Source organism: Peromyscus maniculatus, chromosome 11, assembly GCF_049852395.1.
Source record: "Peromyscus maniculatus bairdii isolate BWxNUB_F1_BW_parent chromosome 11, HU_Pman_BW_mat_3.1, whole genome shotgun sequence".
Lineage (NCBI taxonomy): Eukaryota > Metazoa > Chordata > Mammalia > Rodentia > Cricetidae > Peromyscus > Peromyscus maniculatus.
This window is the reverse complement of record NC_134862.1, coordinates 102,291,586-102,310,110: the sequence shown is the minus strand read 5'-3', so window position 1 is coordinate 102,310,110 and position 18,525 is coordinate 102,291,586. Positions and strand designations below refer to the sequence as shown.

Sequence of the window (18,525 nt, the reverse complement as noted above, 5' to 3'; positions counted from 1 at the left end):
TCTGGGGTCTACAGCACACTCTCCCAAACCTGGGCAGGGTGGTGTGGAAGCATTGCAAGGACACTTTCACTGCAGACCAATTTTTACCACAGGCCTTCTTCACGACTTGCCCCCAATGTCACTTCTTAAATGAATGTAGAAGAGAGGATAATGTGTGTGTTATACAAATATATATGACCCACACAGCCTAACACATGCTAGACAAGCACTCTACCACTGAACCATATCTATAATCCTCTTTTTAATTTTATTTTTGACACAGGGTCTCAGTAAGTTACCCAGGATATGCTTGGACTTGCCATCCTCCAGCCTCAGTAGCTGGGATTACAGGCCTGTGCTTTGGATTTAATGGCTGTCCTGTTACACAGAAATACCTATGGAAGCACTTTACACAGAGACTAATTCTCTCTCTCTCTCTCTCCTCTCTCTCTACACACACCTCTGCGTTAGAAGGGCTCCTCAATGAAAAGCTTTCTATTAGGTAACTAGTAACATTCCCATATTTTAGTAAAACCCATCAGTCAGCCATGAAAGGCGCACTCTGGAAGAACATTCTGCCTTATCTACTCCCTGGAGATGCATTTTTTGTGTTTTGTTGTTGTTGTTGTTTGTTTGTTTGTTTGTTTGTTTGTTTTTGCCTGCTCACTGCAGGAGTCCCTTCCCTTCCCTCCCACTCATACCTTCCCTGACAGGAAAGAAGGGGATCTTTCTGAATGAAAATGAAAACTTTAAATTATACGGAACCCCGGATTTCCTCACTAGGGTCTTTCTCGGGTTCCTCTGGGACTACAGGAGTTGGGCCCCTACAGACAAGAAAAAAGTGTGTCCTGTCAGGAAAGCCTGCCATCAGCTCCTGGTGTGGGTCCTCCCCCTCGGCTGCACACTGAAGCGGTGCCTTGGGCTCTCAGCCTCTGCAGCATCTGCGGTCCAGGGACCCCCGGGCCCCACATGGCAGGGGCGTGCACCGCTCGTGGCCACCTCCCCCGAGTCCCCTGCTGCGCTACCGTTCTTCCTCCTCCCCCCTCTTTTCCTGGCTGGTGCAGACAGAGCCCAGGTCAGTGAGCCAGGAGGCGGATCCCAGGCAAAAGATATAAGGGCTTTGGACGCTGAGCGCTGCAGCTGCGGAGTGTCCATCTCAAAGAGCGGCAGCTGCGGGAAGAAGGACGCCAAGGCCAGCCTGACGCACCTACTCCTGACCACGGCCAGAAAGAGCTGTCTCTGTTCCCACTGCACCCTAGGTAAGCCTCCGGGCCGGGAGCCGAGGGAGGGCGGGAGACCACAGGCCCCTCACCAGCAGCCTTCTCCCCTCTGCGGCCTACCCCCGCTCTGCTGCTGTTCCCCTACCCGAAGGCTCAACCTCCTCTTCTCTGCTACCTCTGCAGGCCCCGCCACCCAGAGCCCAGATGGAAAGTGTGCAGGAGCTGATCCCTCTGGCCAAGGAGGTGATGGCGCAGCGGCCTCGGGGGAAGCTGGTGAAGCTGTACGTGCTGGGCAGCGTGCTGGCGCTCTTCAGTGTGGTGCTCGGCCTGATGGAGACCGTGTGCAGCCCTTTCATAGCCGCCAGCCGCGTGCGCGACCAGGAAGCTGCAGTGGCCGAGCTTCGGGACGCTTGCGAGCAACAGTCCCTCCACAAGCAGGCCCTGCTGGGCGGAGGCAAGGCACAGGAGGCGACCCTGAGCAGCCGGGCCCTGTCCCTCAGGCAGCACGCCTCCTAAGGCGGGGAGGAGGGAGCTAGACAAAGAGAAGCAGAGAGAGACCATGACGCCGGTGGGAGAGCGCAGAGTCGCACGCTGTTCCGAGAAGCCACCGAATCCAGAACTGACCCTGCACAGATCACCCAAGGGGTCTGGGGTTGACTTTTGCTGCTATGCAGCATGCACTGTGATTTGTCCGAGGCTGTGCGAGCGATCAAGGAGCTATCACTTTGCAGTAGGGAGGGAGACATGCTTTTTATACTGTTGTTTTTATTGTTGTTATTATTATTACAGTGACTACCGTTTTTCATTTTTAAATAAAAACATTTTATACTCTATCTCATTATTTAATTCCTGGGAGGTGTGGTGACCCTCTCACCCAGCACTGTGGACAGTCCTGGCACAGGTCTACTCACCGAAGAGTGAAATTGTCAAAAATCCTACAGGTGTTAGCATTTTTGGATCACAAGATAAACGAATTTCTGAGCTAGAATAAATGAGAGAGAGATAACCACTGAATTTCTAGGGCAAAGAAAACGTGATTTGTCTTTTATCCCCTTGTGCTGGCGATTCCTGTGGCTGATATCTGCTTAACTATTGGAGAGGAGGGAGGAGGGGAGATGGGCGGTGGGGGAGGGAAAGGAGACTGAAGGAGGAGAGGGGAGGAAGCTGGAAGGAAAGAGAGAATGAGAGAGACGGGAGAAAGAGTACAGAAGAGGGGGAGAGGAGGGAGAGGCAGGGTGGGAGCAGAGACTGCCCGACCGCCAGGCAGGCTCTGACCACAGTGAGAAGTCACAGGTTAGAAAGAGAAAAGCCCATTGTCAAGGCTGACAGTATGCCAACAGCTGATTTAGTAACAAGGTGGGACTCCCCAGAGGGAACCCCTCCCCACCCCCGCAGGGCCAAGAGGGCAGCCTGATGGCACTCACTCAGGGTCTTTAGTGTCACCCACTCTGACCAGATGTGGGCATGTTACCCTGATTCTCTGTCCTCCCAAGCTACCCTGACACACAGATACCTCCATTACAGTTAGGCCCGCAAACCCAAACTCCCCAGCACTTCTGCCTCTGATCAACTGTCAGCTCTCTCTAAAATCTATCTTTATCATCCCCAAGGAAAGAGCGGTGGGAATGTGGTATGGTTAATGAATGAAAGGAACATGTTGGAAGCTTCAGCAGAAAAGCATGTCAGTGACACCCGTGTTCTTCCTGTCTCCAAATCCAGACACTTGACCCTGTGTGAAGGCAGAGTCCTGCCTTAATAGACCCAAAGCTCCCGGGAGCTCAGCCAATCCTCAGTCCCTCTTCCAGATGCCTATTCCACAGGCTGCTTGCTCCTCTGCCCATTCAACAACTGGTCCAGCTCTTCTCCTACATTGCCTGCCTCACAAGTTGGTCCCCTTCAGTACCTCTCAGAACCTTGCTGTTCCTCCGTCAAAAGTGTCAGACACTAAACTCCTGAGTGATTCCAATGTCTCTGTGACCTGCTTCTGTCTACTTTTTGTCTGCCTTTGTAGGCTGCCCAGCATGGACACTGGTACCCTCAGGTTCCTTTTCTATCCTTTGATAACAGTACTCTCTTCGATATTATCTCCTCATACCCACAGTCTCTATATCTCTGAGGATGATATACCTCAATGCTCCAAGGATTTCAAATTTTCTGCCCATCAGTAAACTATGTATCAAACTGTGTACTCTAGGTTTTTTGTTTGTTAGGTTGGTTGGTTTGTTTTTGTTTTTGTTTTTTGTTGTTTTGTTTTTGGTGTGAAGGTTATGTTATATCTCTATTCAGAGAGTTTAGCTATATCTGAAAACACAAGTGCCCAAGCATACAGATAACTCTAACTTACTCAGGTTCTGGTGTAACATCTCTTGCAGATTCTCCTTCACACTGCCCAGCCTGTCAGCCTGAGCTGCTGGAGTCTTTTCACCTCTCAGAATTTACACTTGTGAAGTCTAGGTCTCATGCTGGCCCATGCTAGCAGACTTTACTCTCAGCTTCACTGTGGGCAAGTCATACACCTCCTAGCCTGACCTTCCCGAGAGAAAGGATCATATCTTCTTCATTTTCACACAAATCATCAAGGTCTGGAAAATCATGACTTTTTCATAGATGTTTAATTTAGTGTCTCAACTGGACTCACGGGGGGAAGCATATTTGTCCCATAAGGATGCTCCAGAGGGAAACAAGGAAAGGGTATTGTCTGATCACAACAGAATCCAGTTTTGCAGTGGTCTCACAAGACATTCGGTCATGGTCAAACAGAACAAGCCCCTCATCCCACATAGACACAGAAACTATTCTTGGTCTTATTTGACGGTGTTAGCACCCACCTAGGGAAGGTGACAGAGGGATGCTTGTTGGTTCTGTTGACAACACAGGGCTGACACAGCAAAGTCAAGATTAATAACTAATAATAATATTTTGCCAGACTGGAGCCAGGCACTGAAGCAAACTGAAACTAAATAGGAAAGAGTTGTTGGCTATTTTATCACACTGTGTGAAGATACATCACTTTTACTTTGCCTGCCAAGACACCTGATTGGTTTAATAAAGAGCTGAATGGCCAATAGCTAGGTAGGAGAGACTAGGCGGGACCTATGGGCAGAGATAGGAACTTTGGGTTAGAATCTGGCATGGATGATTTTGCCAGCAAGACATGGAAGGAGTTGGGAGTACAGAATAGAGGAGAGGTAGAGCTCTCTCTATGTGGCAGAATGTAGATGAATAGAAACAGGTTAATTCATGTTATAAGAGCTAGTTGGAAACAAGCCTAAGGTAAAGGCATCCAATGTGGAGGCCCAGCCCATATATCCAAACATAGGGTCTGAGAAAGCTGAGAAACATCCTGGACACAGAACCCACTACTTGTGGAGTACAGAGGCAGAATCCTCTAAGAGGCCCTGCTATGAAGCTGAGCACTCAAATGGCAAGTACTAGATAGAATGGTATTTTAGAAATAAACGCCTGCCACAGCAAACCCAGTAAGTTCCCAGAGCTGGGGCTGGTAAATGTGGCTCCCAGCCAGGACCTGAGGGACCCAAGAGGCGGCAGAGCCAGCTACCAGTGCCAGCTGACAGTTCCATGTGCTAAGTGGAGCTGTGTGGCAGGTAGCCTAGTAGTTTAAGGTTTGGCTCATGTGGTCAGAGAAATGCTGCCGACACGGAAAAAAAAAAAAAGAAAAAGAAAGAAAAAGAAAAAAGCCAGATCCAGGCCAAGAAAACCTCTAAACAGGTACAGTATGCTTAAAAATATGCTTAGGTGCTAAAGAAAAAAAGAAAATGAATATAGACAGTCATAGAAAAAAATAAATAGTTTAAAAACAACAAACTCTTTAAAGAAAGAGTAAAGTAATATAGGAAGAGTAAGCTGTAGCTAGAGTTTTCCTGCCTTGCCCACAGTCAGGACAAATCTTTGTCACCCGCCAGTCCCACAGCTGCTCAGACCCAACCAAGTAAACACAGAGACTTATATTGCATACAAACTGTGTGGCTGTGGCAGGCTTCTTGCTAACTGTTCTTATATCTTAAATTAACCCATTTTTATAAATCTATACCTTGCCACGTGGCTGGTGGCTTACCAGAGTCTTTACATGCTGCTTCTCCTGGCCCCGGCTCCAGTGTCTCTCCCTCCTTCTTCCTGTTTCCCCAATTCTCCTCTCTTTTTGTCCCACCTATACTTCCTGCCTGGTCACTGGCCATCAGTGTTTTATTTATATAGAGTGATATCCACAGCAGTAAGCCACATAAAGATGGGAAATACACAGGGTGTCTGGATCCTGTATGGTGCTTTGTTGACTTTGAATTTTTTTAAGGCTAATGAACAAAAAAAAAAAAAGCAGCTGTTGAGAAATATTGGATTGTGTGTGGGCGGGGGGGGGGGGGAGAACCTACTAAATTAAACCAGCCTATATATTTTAAGGATGTCTTAACTTTAGAATGGAAGTTAGAAAATGTGTTGCATTGGGGAAGAGGTTATGCCTTTGTTTCCACCAGAAACAAAAAGCTATGGATTTCTTCAAAATTAATAAAGACCAGATTTAATTGGAGGAAACTTCCTGAAAATCTTGGCTGCAGACATGAAGGAAGAAACCAAGAAAAAAACTACAAGATAGGTGATGCATAAGCTGACCCCTCTACTATAGGAACAGTTATGAGACTGGGTGAGACATGATAAATCTTGTTGGCTACAGAGTCCTATTAATTATTATTACATATCATCCTTTCATGTGGCATGGATGGAGATTTATATTATAGTTTCGTTATGCAGTCCAAACAGACTTATGAAGTTCACAGAAGCTCAAACAGAAAACAGAAAATCATCTTCAGCTGATTTGTGCACACCACACATTCCCTATTTGTGTTAATGCAGATATATATGTCACACTTAAAAGTTTATGTGTTTTCAGGACAAAAGGACCAGACACCAATGTAGACAAGTAGTCCAGGTCTTCTCAGAATGCATCTGTTGCAGTTTTCTCAAAAATTTGCATCCAGAACAACTTCAAAACCACTAGCTGAGATGGTCCAATCTCACTGACTACTCTAACCAGGACTTCAAATAAGCCCTGTACTTTCCCATTACATAGAAACTGGACAACAAATGATACGGCTAGCTCTCCCAGGACTGAACATTATCCCAGTTGTCTCAGGGTCCCCAAAGATGCCATCACCCAAATACAACAGGAAGCAGTCTAGACAGCACAACGCCCACATTCCCAAGAGGTAGGGTGGGTGGTTATGGATGTTTGGGGTTTTTTTTGGGGGAAGGGGTAGCTGTAAGTTGTTATTGGTCATAATCAAGGAGGAAATTAAGCAAAGGAGCTTATATTCAGGGATCTCTTTCTGAAAAGACAAAAGGTGGGTATAGGAATGATAGGATAAAAGGATAGATTATTAAATTTACTTTTAAACTAAAAAGCAACTCCTAGTCTTAAATATTTTACATTGGTATGGATTTTTGTATATTGATACAAATTTAAGGTTTTTTATTTTAACATACTGTGTATGTGTGTGTGTGTGTGTGTGTGTGTGTGTGTGTGTGTGTGTGTTTCTACTCTTGTTTAAGGTATTGTATCTAAGGTATGCAGATCATTTAAAATGTAATGTGAAGTCCTATTCCTTGAAAACTATTATTATAAACTATTTAGGATAATTAAGAAATACAGGTTAGTAGTTAGTAATCAAACCTGTAGTCATGTTAGGCATGTTTTCAGGACTAAACAGATATATTTTAGATAGATAAGTGGTCTTCACACCCTTCACAGATCCACAGATTATGGCATTTAAGATGATTTAGTAACATAAGGTTTTTTATGACAGTGAGACATGTCTGCTCCTGGCAGCACCAATCTACTTCAGAGATAATGGACATCAAAAAAAAAAAAAACAAAAAAACAAAAAAACAAAAAAAAACCTCAATATGGAGTTTACTTTCTTTGTGGCAAAAGTTAGCCACTGAGTAGGAAAGTGCCCTTGCCTCTACTGCTGACAGTATGTTGTCCAAATTGGACAAGCAGGACACAAAAGAAAGCGACTGCTGAACTTTGCCAAAACAAGGTGGGACAGTCCTTCATAATTCCTGCTTCACAGAAAAGTCTGTCAGATATTCTGGGCCTGTAGGCTAAAAATGGATGCCCCAATATTGCAGAGGAACCCTTGGGTGACTATCTAGGCATCCAGCTGTTTCTGTCATTCCTATAGTTTTGGAAGTTCGTTGCTCTGCAGTTCCTGTTTACTCAAGTAAAATATCCTTCTCTGGTCTCTGATAAGATTAGATAGTTATACCATTTTTTTTTGTTACCAAATTTAAAAAGGAAACTTACAAAAGAGATGTAAAGTTTATAAGGTTGAGAAGCAAAGAAGATTAAGTTGTTATCTAAGAAAATGTTTTAAGTCTAAAAAAATATTTTTAGGATGGTAATACAAGTTATAATAGAAAGTGGTTTAGATATAAAACTTTGGACTCATCAAGATAGGATAGATAATAGAGTAATTTCTCTAAATTTGCCAAATACAAATGGACTGGACATTGTAAATGCAATTCTTACCTGATAATTGTTTTTATTGTATATAATTTTATTGTTAGAGTTACAAAACCTTTCCTTTTTATTTAGACAAAAAAAGGGGGAAATGTTGCAGGATATTTTATCACACTGTGTGAGGATATATTGCTGTTTTACCTTGCCTGACTAAAATACCTGATTGGTTTAATAAAGCGCTGAATGTCCAATAGCTGGGCAGGAGTGGTTAGGCAGGACTTCAGGGCAGAGATAGGAAATCTGGGTTAGAATCTAGCATAGGGGATTTTGCCAGTGAGACATGCAGGGAGTCAGATGTACAGAATGGACGAGAGGTAGAGAGCCACGTGGCATAACATAGATGAATAGAAACAGGTTAATTCAAGTTATAAGAGCTAGTTGGAAACAAGCCTAAGCTAAAGGCCGAGTTTTTATAATAGTAATAAGTTTTCATGTCATTATTTGGGGGTTGGTGGTCCGAAGAAAGTCTGACAAGAAAGGCCTACTCCAGAGCCAGGAACTGAAGCAAACTGAAACTGAATGGCAGAGAGTTAATGAGAGCTCAAGCCCCACAGATCAGTTCTATAACCACAGAGCAGGAGACACATCCCAGACTTGGCTCTGAGGGAGGCTTGAGATTGGGTTAACTGAGGTGGACTGCGGTCCAGGGCTGTATAAAAGAGAAAGAAGGCAGCCAGCAGGACACTGGCATTCGCCTCTGCTTCCTGGCTGTAGATAAGCAGCCTCATGCTCCAATGACTTCCCCGCCAAGATGGATTGCATCGTCCAACCACGAGCCAAAGCCAGCCCTTTCTTCCCTTGCTTTTGTCAAGTATCTTAGTACCGCAACAAAACAAGTGACCAACACCCAGCAGACCCACTTGTGCCTGGGAAGGTACACCAGTGCCCAACCTTCTTGTTTCCCAAAGTGCTCTAGTGTTAAATCCAACAATCTGCTCAATAAAGCTCACCCTCGCTGTAAACAGCCGGTAACTCACCTTTTAAACTTTATTTCATATGTTAAATGATGGTTTCACATTCTTCGACAATTCTGGAGGGTCTACCCATTTGAGAGTGTTTCAGAGGCCCCCTTGGACCACCTGGCATATTCTCTGGGTTCCTTGTGCCTAAATTACATTTGTCTTCATATCTACACCTGGGCTATTAAATCTCAATGAGTAATCTGAGCTTGACTGGTCCGTTTAGGGGTGCACTTTCTGATAACTACACCTAGACCTTCACGGAAGGTCCTTAGGCCTTTTGTTTAGGGGATATCCCACTGAGTAACCAGACAGAGATCTCTGCATAAATGCATTTGGCACTTTGTGTGGTAAGCATGTTATCATTAGCTAATTCAGCATGTGTCTTGGTATACATAGTCCACTGCACCTTTCCCTGAAGAGGTTCACTGCCTGTTTGAGATGGTAACTCAGTGTGGCTTTGTAGTGGTCTAAATGATAGTCTCAGGTGTCTGGACACAGTGAGAGGTGCTGTTTGGGGAGCTTTTGGAGGTGGAGCCTTGCTGGAGGAAGTCTGTCACTGGAGGTGGGCTTTGAGAACAGTTTGATCTCTGCTTCCTGCTTGTGTTTGAAGATGCTTGCTCTCAGCTTCTGTTCCTGCCCCCAGGCCTGCTGTCTGTTGCCATCATGGAATCCTGAGCCTAACACACCCTTCCTTCTACAAACTGCCCTGGCCATGCTGTGTTCTCACAGCAACAGAAAGGTACCTAATACAGGCATCAAATTAGTTATGTGGCCAGGTTGACCTTGAACTCAAGGTTCCTCTGCCTCAGCTTTTCAAGGATGAGGATTGAAGGTGTGTATCCTCACACCTAGCTAGAAGTTCTCCACTTGATTAACCATCCAACTGCTCGTTTTCCTCCTGCTCACTTTGCTTTTTGTCTGCATTATTAAGTCTTGTTTTATGTTTTTTTTAATCTATTCTTGGCTGTTTTAAATCTGATATATGAGTGTTTGATAGGAATGGGTAGAGATAAGGACAAATAAATCACCAATCTGATCCAAACTGATCCTCAAGGACACAGTCTACCCTGACTGATGACCAGTTCCTTGGCAGGCTATTAGTCATGCTGAGCTATGAGAAGCTGCTGTATCCACATGTGGAAGGTCGTGTTCATCTGTGTTCCAGGGGCACTGGATGGATGACACCTCTTCCACATGTTGCTGTGACCCCCTCGAAGCCACATATCAGATATCCTACATATCAAACCCTTACATTACAATTTATAACAGTAACAAAATTACAGTTACAAAGTAGCAGTGAAATAATTTTATGGTTTGGAGTCACCACAACATGAGAAATTGTATTAAAAGGTTGCAGAATTAGGAAAGTTGAAAACACTGATATAGAACTTTTGATCTGTTTAAAAAGAATCAATAAATTACTATTCATTTAAGAAAATCTGAAAGGGGGCATGGTGGTGTATACATTTAATCATGGTGATTTGGGGATGAGGGCGGGTGGGTCAAGAGTTCAAGGCCAGTATTTATTATTGAGTTTGAGTCCAGCCTGATCTACATGGGACTTCATCTCAAAGAAAGAAAGGGTGGATGAAAGAAGAAAAAAGAACAAAAAGAGAAGTGGAACTTCAGAATAATGCAGAGACTAAAATCTGAGTCAATAATTAGCCCCTATCTAGAGACAAGGTCTTGTGAGCTCTGGCTGGCCTCGCTCTCAAGCTGTAAGCTTCCAGCCTGTGCACTGGGGCTGTGGGTGAGCAGCATTACACCTGGCTAGTGGTCTGGCTGGCTGGCTGGCGTAGCGGTCAGTGCACTTCTGACTTGAGGAGGTCTTGACCACAGGCGCCACCCTGCTTCCATGTTTGTCCCAGGCGGCTTTACCAAACCTTCCACACAAGTCACCCCTTTCTTCAGAGACTGCCCTGGAAATGAGCGGCTATTACACCAGGAAGCGGCCCTAAGGAAACAGGATTTAAACCTTGGTAGGGTTGTAACTGCAGGTTTTTCCTAAACCTCCGGAGGACAGGCAGAAATGTGCTGCTCTGATCGTGTGCAGCAGAACAGCATTCCAGCCAGCAAAGCCGCATGTGCCACGATGGCCCCCAAATCGTAGCAGAGACTAGAAGCCCTACTGCTGCGACACCATGCACAACTCCCTGGACTCCATCCCCAGCGCAGAAGGAAGGACAGCGGTGGTGTGAACATGGTTTGGCCCTTCAAATCACATGTCAAAAACCTGGTTGGCATTGTACTGATGTTCACTCGGGACTTGAAGTGGGCGATTTCACGATGAGGATGCCCCACCCTGAGTGTCTCTCTGAAACATGCCCACTTGCCACCTTACCTTGAGACAATAGGAGACCCACCAGAAAAAAAAAAAAAAAAGAATAGGAGCCAAAAACCCAAATAAAAACAAAACTAGTCCTTAAGAAACTTTCCAAAATTACACTGGAGTGGACCTAACAGCTGAAGTAAAGGAGATCTTGTTTGCCCCCATCCCAACCCATTTTCTTTTAATTCACTCAAATATCAATTAGGGAATTTAATAAAAAAAATTGAGATGTGGACCTGATGGAAAGTGTCCAATATGTGGTCAGAAGTTTTTGGAGTGCTGCATAGAATAAGGTAAAACTCAGTAGAAACTCTGGAGAAAATAAGTGGCCCCAGAAATGAAAACAGGGCAAAGGTCCCGTGCTCTTGTAGGAAGTGTCAGTGAGAAAAGCCAATGCCTACCCATGTTGGCTGAGAAAGAGAAGGTGGGTTGTCCCAAAGGACCCTTCCCCACAGGAGGCATCATCCCCTCAGTGAGGTCAGGACCCCACACCTCAGCGTCCAGTGTGTGCCGCCACGCTGATTAACTCCTGTGCTCAGCCTGTCACTGTGCTAAGTCACCCTGAAGAAAAGAGCTGATCTTCACATGGCTTAGTGCTGGGACCAAGTAGGTGTACTCCAAATATCTGCTGAATATGTGAATAAATAAATAGTAAGAAAGTGGACATTTGTGTGTATGTCTGCAGGTGTGTCTGTGTCTATGTGTGTGTCTGCATGTGTGTGTCTGTCTCTGTGTGTCTGCCTGTCTGTGTCTACATGTATGTGAGTGTCTGTGTCTGTGTGTCTATATATGTGTGTCTTCATGTGTCTGTACCTGTGTGTCTGTATGTATGTGTGTATCCAAGTATGTCTAAATGTATGTGTCTGCATGTGTGTTTGTGTGTGTCTGCGTGTGTGTGTGTGTGTGTGTGTGTGTGTGTGTGTGTGTGTGTGAGGGGGGGAGGGAGGGAGACGGAGAGAGAGGGGGAGGGGGAGAGAGAGAGAGAGAGAGAGAGAGAGAGAGAGAGAGAGAGAGAGAGAGAGAGAGAGAGAGACTGGGGTCATTTGTCTCTGCTAATGGAGCCCCTGTTCCTCTGGGTCTTCTTCATCTCCTCTACCCCCTAGCGGCTGTTGTTATACTGACGGTCTGAAACTCACCTCAAGTGTGGGTAGCACACACTTATGAAAGGCCTTGGGTCACTAGTCTCTCCTGGCAGAAGAGAAATCTGCCCAAATGCAGTTCTTGTTCAGTAACTTCCTCTGAGGCAAAGCCGAGACTCAAGTGTGCACCTGCTTGGGTGGAACGTGGCTCTGCTGGGGCTGTTTTCACCGAGTTTGGAGCTAACAATAGTAACGGGAAAGTTTCCAGGGCAACCAGGACCACTTCCAACATCTCCATGCCACGCTGCCTGGGGTCCCCGTCCTTTGGGAGCCTGATGCTTCTGCCTGATTGGCTCCCTCCTGCAGGTGTCGCCCAGCCTGGGCTGGGCTGTCCTCTTCCCGGCCCGGGTCTCACCCACGGGTCTCAAACACGTTGTACCCTGTGGCAGACCAGCTGGTTCCAGTCTAGAACCAGGTCTTTTGACTCCTCCCAGAAACCAACCAACTTGCGAGCCGGAAATCCTGCCCCTCCCCAAAGAGTGGGAAACCACAGAGGAAGAGAGATGAGACAGAAGGATAGAGAGGAGGAGAGAAGACAACAGGAAACAGGCAGCCAATAAAAAGGAGCCGCATTGATCTGAAGCCTCAAGGTAAGACTTCATGAAATTGTGTGTTGTATGTGGTACTATCACCATTCAGTTCTTCATACATAGTAGGGACACACACACACACACACACACACACACACTCCAAAAAACAGTGGGTCTATTGAAACAGGATAGCAAGTCTGAAAAGAAACCAACTTCAATGTCAAATTCAATTGCTGGTCAAAAAATGCTGTAAAAAACACTGGGGGAGTTTTCGGGCGTGGGAGGGACGAGATAAAATGCAGATGGAACAAGACATCTGGTGCTGGCACCATGAGCAGCGTGATCACTTGGGAACAGACCGTTAGTTGGAATAAAAAGTTGCTACGGCAGTGGGGAATCAAAGCCTCCGCGTGTTCTTCTGGAGTCACACAAGGCTAGCGGGACATACGGACTTCTGAGCTGATGACAGACACAAGCTCAATGCCACATCTCCTCCCGCTGCAGCCAATCCACTGGGCCTCTGGGCCAGTGGTCTGAGATCCGAGCTGTGAGAAGTGAGGTTCCATAGCCATGGGAGGCCCGAGGCTCCCAAAGCTTCTCCTGAAGCGCCAGTCCAGCCTCTGCTCGCCCAAGGCTTCACACAACTGAGCATCCCAAGGTACTTCTTTCACTTCAGGGAGTCAGAGAACCCCTAGCAGGACAAAGAAATGCCATTTTCACCTCACAGTTACCCAGACTCCCTAGCTGTCACTTGCCAGCCAGTCCAGAGGGCTTAGGTTACTGCTCCAGTCACTTGGTGGGGGGGCGGGGGCGGGGGAGGGGTTCAAAATACCAAGAGCTTTGGAAAACATCTAGACAGGGCATCGTTGTTTTCACAGCAGTTGGCTTCTTAAAAGGGCTGTTCTCTCAACTTTTTCAGTAGTGTGAGAGATCTGATACATTTTATAACTCGTGTGTGTGTGTGTGTGTGTGTGTGTGTGTGTGTGTGTGTGTGCTGTATTATGCTATTGTATGTAGTGTGTGTCATATATGATGTACGTGTGATATGTTAGTGTGTGGGGTCTACATGTTGTATGTTGGTGTGTGTGTTGTGTGACATATATGCATGGTGGGTGTCTGTGGCATGTGTATGCCTTCAGTGACATATTTCTCTCTGGAGTTTGTGAATCCAAAGCTGTGCAGTCCATGGGAGAGGTAAGGAGAGATGGAGCAGTCTCCCTTCTGCTCACTCATCAAGAGTTTAAAGCGTGATTTAAAAACAAAATCAAATAAAACCTTACCTCTTTCTTAACACTCACCTTTGTGAAGCTGAGGCTGCCTGCCTCCAGTTTCTGTCCGGGAACAAACCTTGAAGGTAATCTAATTCAGCTCCTCCTGTTTGCCAAGTGAGGCACCGGGAGCCAAGACAGGGCAGGGCCTTCCTGAAGGCCACATCTGTGCCTGGGGCAGAAGGGAGACTGGGCCTCAGTGGTTCTTACTGAGATCTGTCCAAACACTGCCCCAAATTCACACATCTCCAGAGCTCGTGAACACTGTGTCTGCCGGTGGGGGGTAAGAGACCCAGTTATAATATGTAAATAATCTTGGCTGGCAGGAAGAGCAGAGCAAGATTTCACTGTGAGCTTTTCTAAGGCCTGTTTCATAACTGTTTGGACACTAGAGGACAGAAGTGGACAGGAAGCTGCTGTCACTTGGGAACTGGAACAGTCCCATTCTTATCATTGAGCCGGCATTTAATACGTCTTGTCTCTCTGCAATCTTCAAATTGTCCTTTTTTATAATATTTTGAGTTGGCTCGGCTTTTCAGGGGGAATAAGACGCTGTTGTTTCTGTTGGGATGGCCGATTTCACACGCTGCCCTAGCATGGACAGTGATAACCAAGTGGTTTCCCCACTTCTCTGTTGCTCTGGCTGCCTCAGTCTTCTCCTCAGTCTCTAGACCCCTGCTCTGCACCCACAGGTCTCTCTGCTTGGAATGCCTTTCCCCCAGTTCCACATCCAGAAGTCACAACCTTCACACCTTAGCTTTGGCGACACCTCCTCCCAGAAGGACCTCCTGCCATCCTGGGCTGGCATGAGCCACTGTGCCCTCTGTGAGGACTCCTGTTACAGGCTGTCATCTCACTCCTGTGAGCTTGGATCCACTCACACACTTCCGTGATACTGGACTACAATGTACTTTGGAGTGGGCACTATACATTACAATCTTTATATTCCTATTACCAAGCAGTTTCAGAAAGATCTTAGGGCTCAAAAATGTTTCAACAACAACAACAACAACAACAAAAAATATATGGATGAAGCCTGTAGCAGGGGGCATGCTCGATTGTTAGGGTACTTGCCTGGTGTGCATAAAGCCCTGTGTTTGATCCCCATCACAGCATAAAAAGTGCATATGTATATCTGTAATTCCACCGCTTGAGAAGTAGAGGCAGGAGGGTCAGAAGTTCAAAGCCATCCTTGGCTACATAACAAATCCCAGGTCGGCCTGGACCAGAGACGCAGGCGCTTTTCTTCTATCAATGCTGTTGTATCAAAGTCTCCTTCTCATGCTTTTGATTTATGGGCCCCTCACACACGTTTGCCTCCCTCTGGGCCTGAAGGGACATTCAGAAAAGACCACTCAGGATTAAACATGACAACTTGAACAAATATTTCTACCTCCTTACAAAGTTATCTGGTTATAGAAGAGTGCCCCTGCTGCACCACAAGGGAGAGAGAGAAAAAGTGGAGACAGAGATAATAGCAGTTGAGAAATGTCAACACCCTTTCCAAAGATGGCCTGAGCCTGGGAAGCCCAGATGCTCATGAAGCAAAAGTGGCACAAAGCTTCAGGAGAGACGTAGAGAGATGCTACCCCACCCCTGGGAGACACGCACAGGAGGAACAGACTCTGAGACACCAGCCAGAGCTAGAAACAGGGGGATTCGATAACATCGACATGAAAGATGAGGTCACCAGCCCCTTTCTTGGCTCTGGCCTGTGTGCTTTTACCTACATACCCCACCCCACAGCAGGTAATGAATGAAGCCAACCCCACAGGAAAAACAGTGAAAGAGAAAGATGCAAGAGACTTTGATGATGGTGACCGTCGCCAGGGTAGGATGAAAGCTCCGGATGCAGCAGACCCCCATGGAGATCACCCTAGTAGCATCAGTGTCCTCTGACATTAGGGACAACAGACTATCCACAGATGAGGACCAAAAGGACACATTTTATAACCACACAGAACAAGAAAAAACCTTCTTGAAGCAAAAAAAAAAAAATTTGAAAATTTTAAATGTCTGTGATGGGGCTGGGGAGACGGGCCAGTGGGAAGCTTGCTGAGCAAGCTCAAGAGCCCGAGGTCAGTTCCCAGCCCAACACTAAGAGCTAGGCACTGTGGCATGTGCCCAAATCCCGGTCCCCAGAGCCTCCGGCTGGCCAGCCTAGCTGAGTTGGAGAGCTCCATGTTCAGTGAGAGAAGCTGCCTCAAATACCAGAGTGGAGATCGAGTGATAGAGGAAGCCACTTGGAGTCGCTCTCCTAATTCCACATGTGCGTGCATTTGCACCCACCTACATGTATATACATCCATCCACATATATGCACACATATATGTGTATATATCTATGCCCAACAACATATATGTATACATACCCACATGTATATACACCTACACACATTATGTACACACACCCACATGTATATACACCTACCCACATTATGTACACACTTCCACAAATGCACACACAATTATGATGAAACATCAGAAGATAAGATAATTCTCCCAGAAAGAGGGGAAATGGAGGTGGGAGATAAATATAAAAAGATCAGCCTAGAATCTCTGACACCTTTTAATAAGAACTAGAGAGAGAGAGAAAGCAGAGAAAGTGGAAGAGGAAATACTTCCTCCAAAGCTTCCTAAGGCAAAGTACTTGAGATTCCATCTGAGCAGCCAGGAGCGTTCTCAACACACCCTACAAAAGTGAAAACAAATCCCTACCAAATACAACACTGGGAATGCAAGACCCCAGGAATGAACAAAACTGAGAAGTCCTAGAGAGACAGCCCATGACTGGATCTAACACTGCTCACTGTTGACGCTGAGGCTAGAGAGACGCACAGTAGTGTCCTCCAAATGGGGGAGAGAATCAGTCCAACCTAGAGTTCCTTGCTCAGCCAAATACAATGAAGGGGAGTTAGGACGCGCTCGCATATGGGAACTGCTACACCAGCTGAGGAGGAAGATTCATGCCACATAGCAATGTTAGAATGTAAACAAATGTAAATTACTACCCCCCACTCAGAGTCCTTTTTACATAAAAACCCTTTGGCATCCTTGGGAGGTACACCAAGAAAGAGAAAAACAGGGATCCCCAGGTATCTGCAAAGGGAGGTCACCACATTGCCAAGCTGTAAAGCTCTGTCCAGGCTGGAAGACAAGAAAATCGGACTTACTACATACTACCTGTCTACTTGCTTTGTATTTCTTATCCGAGAGTCTGGAGAACGTGAGCAAATAAGAAAGTAGAGAAATAAAGATGGAGATGTTTATTAACTCCTAAGGGATGGCAAAGGACACAAGAAAAGAAATGCAGCCGCAGCACTGGCATGGCCTTGACGTGGCCTAGGAACAAGAATGCTGATTGACAATCCCATGGAGAATGTGAAGCTACAGTATTAGGGCCTGGAAGACACCAAATGAATGTGCTATTAGAAAGAAAAAAACCAGACTTTCCTTATGAGAAATCAGTAAATAACTTCTTTTTAAAAAAAAAAAAATTGATTGATTTATTATGTACAGCATTCTGCCTGCACGTTTGCCTGCACGCCAGAAGAGGGCATCAGATCTCATTTTAGATGGTTGTGAGCAGCCATGTGGTTGGTGGGAATTGAACTCGGAACATCTGGGAGAGCAGCCAGGGCTCTTAAACCTCTGAGCCATTTCTCCAGCCCCAGTAAATAACTTCTAAATTTGCAAAATCAAAAAAAAAAAAACTTAAAAAGAATATTGTTTAAAAATATACAGTTGAATCATCCTGGAGGACAGGGACTATGATAAGTTTTAAAAGCTATTGCCTGTGAATAGGACTATGGCCTGGAGGCTTCAAGAGTCTTCAGAAACCATGAGACCTTTTAAAGATATCAATGCATTATATTGACAGGTATACAAATTTATTTAGTGTATTATACGTGTGTGTGTGTGTGTGTGTGTGTGTGTGTGTGTATCATTCTGTGTCCATGCTTGTGTAAAGGCCAGAAGACAGTCTCCAGTGTGGTTCCTCAGGAGCTGTCCATCTTATTGTTTGAGACAAGGTCTCTCACTGGGACCTGGGGCTTGATGGTTAGGCTAGGCTGTTAGCCAGCAAGCCCCTGGGATCTGCCTGTGTCCACCTCCCTAGAGCTGGGATTGCAGACACACACCACCACACCCAGCTTTTTATATGTGTGCTGGGGACTGAACTCAGCTCCCATGCTTACACAAGAGGCTCTTTACCAACTGAATCAACTTGTCAGCATCAAGAATTAAATTTAAAAGTGGCTCAGTTGTGTTCTATCAGCCACATGTTGGTACCGGGAGTCACTAAGTTAAGCCTCAAACTAGCTATATAACTAAGGCACTGCCTAATTAGTTAATGCAGAGTTCAGTTTGTTGAGCAGGTTTGGACATCTTTGGACAATATTACAGGAAGCTGGAACTAGAACCTAATTAAAGAGGTCAGATCCCATGCAGGACTGTTGCCATCAGTGAAAGAAGAACTCTGCACAGAACTGGGCTCAGTTCCAAATACAGACCAGACAAGTGAGGGTTTGCAGCCAAACTGCATGATGAAGATTGGTAGATGGAA

At 45.7% G+C, this 18,525-nt stretch overlaps 2 protein-coding genes across 2 annotated transcripts in view; both read left to right on the top strand.

Annotated features, from left to right (window-relative positions):
* The first annotated feature begins 1,099 nt into the window (after positions 1–1,099).
* Positions 1,100–2,032, top strand: G0s2 (G0/G1 switch 2). Its single transcript, XM_006988132.4, has 2 exons — positions 1,100–1,238; positions 1,383–2,032. The coding sequence occupies exon 2, from the start codon at positions 1,404–1,406 to the stop codon at positions 1,713–1,715; it is 312 nt and encodes a 103-aa protein (XP_006988194.1). The 5' UTR covers positions 1,100–1,238; positions 1,383–1,403; the 3' UTR covers positions 1,716–2,032.
* A 10,603-nt stretch (positions 2,033–12,635) lies between these two features.
* Positions 12,636–18,525, top strand: part of Hsd11b1 (hydroxysteroid 11-beta dehydrogenase 1) — a 40,476-nt gene continuing 34,586 nt past the window's right edge. The window contains exon 1 of the mRNA XM_076548243.1: positions 12,636–12,754. The gene's annotated coding sequence lies outside the window, so the exon portion shown is untranslated. The remainder of the gene's footprint in view (positions 12,755–18,525) is intronic.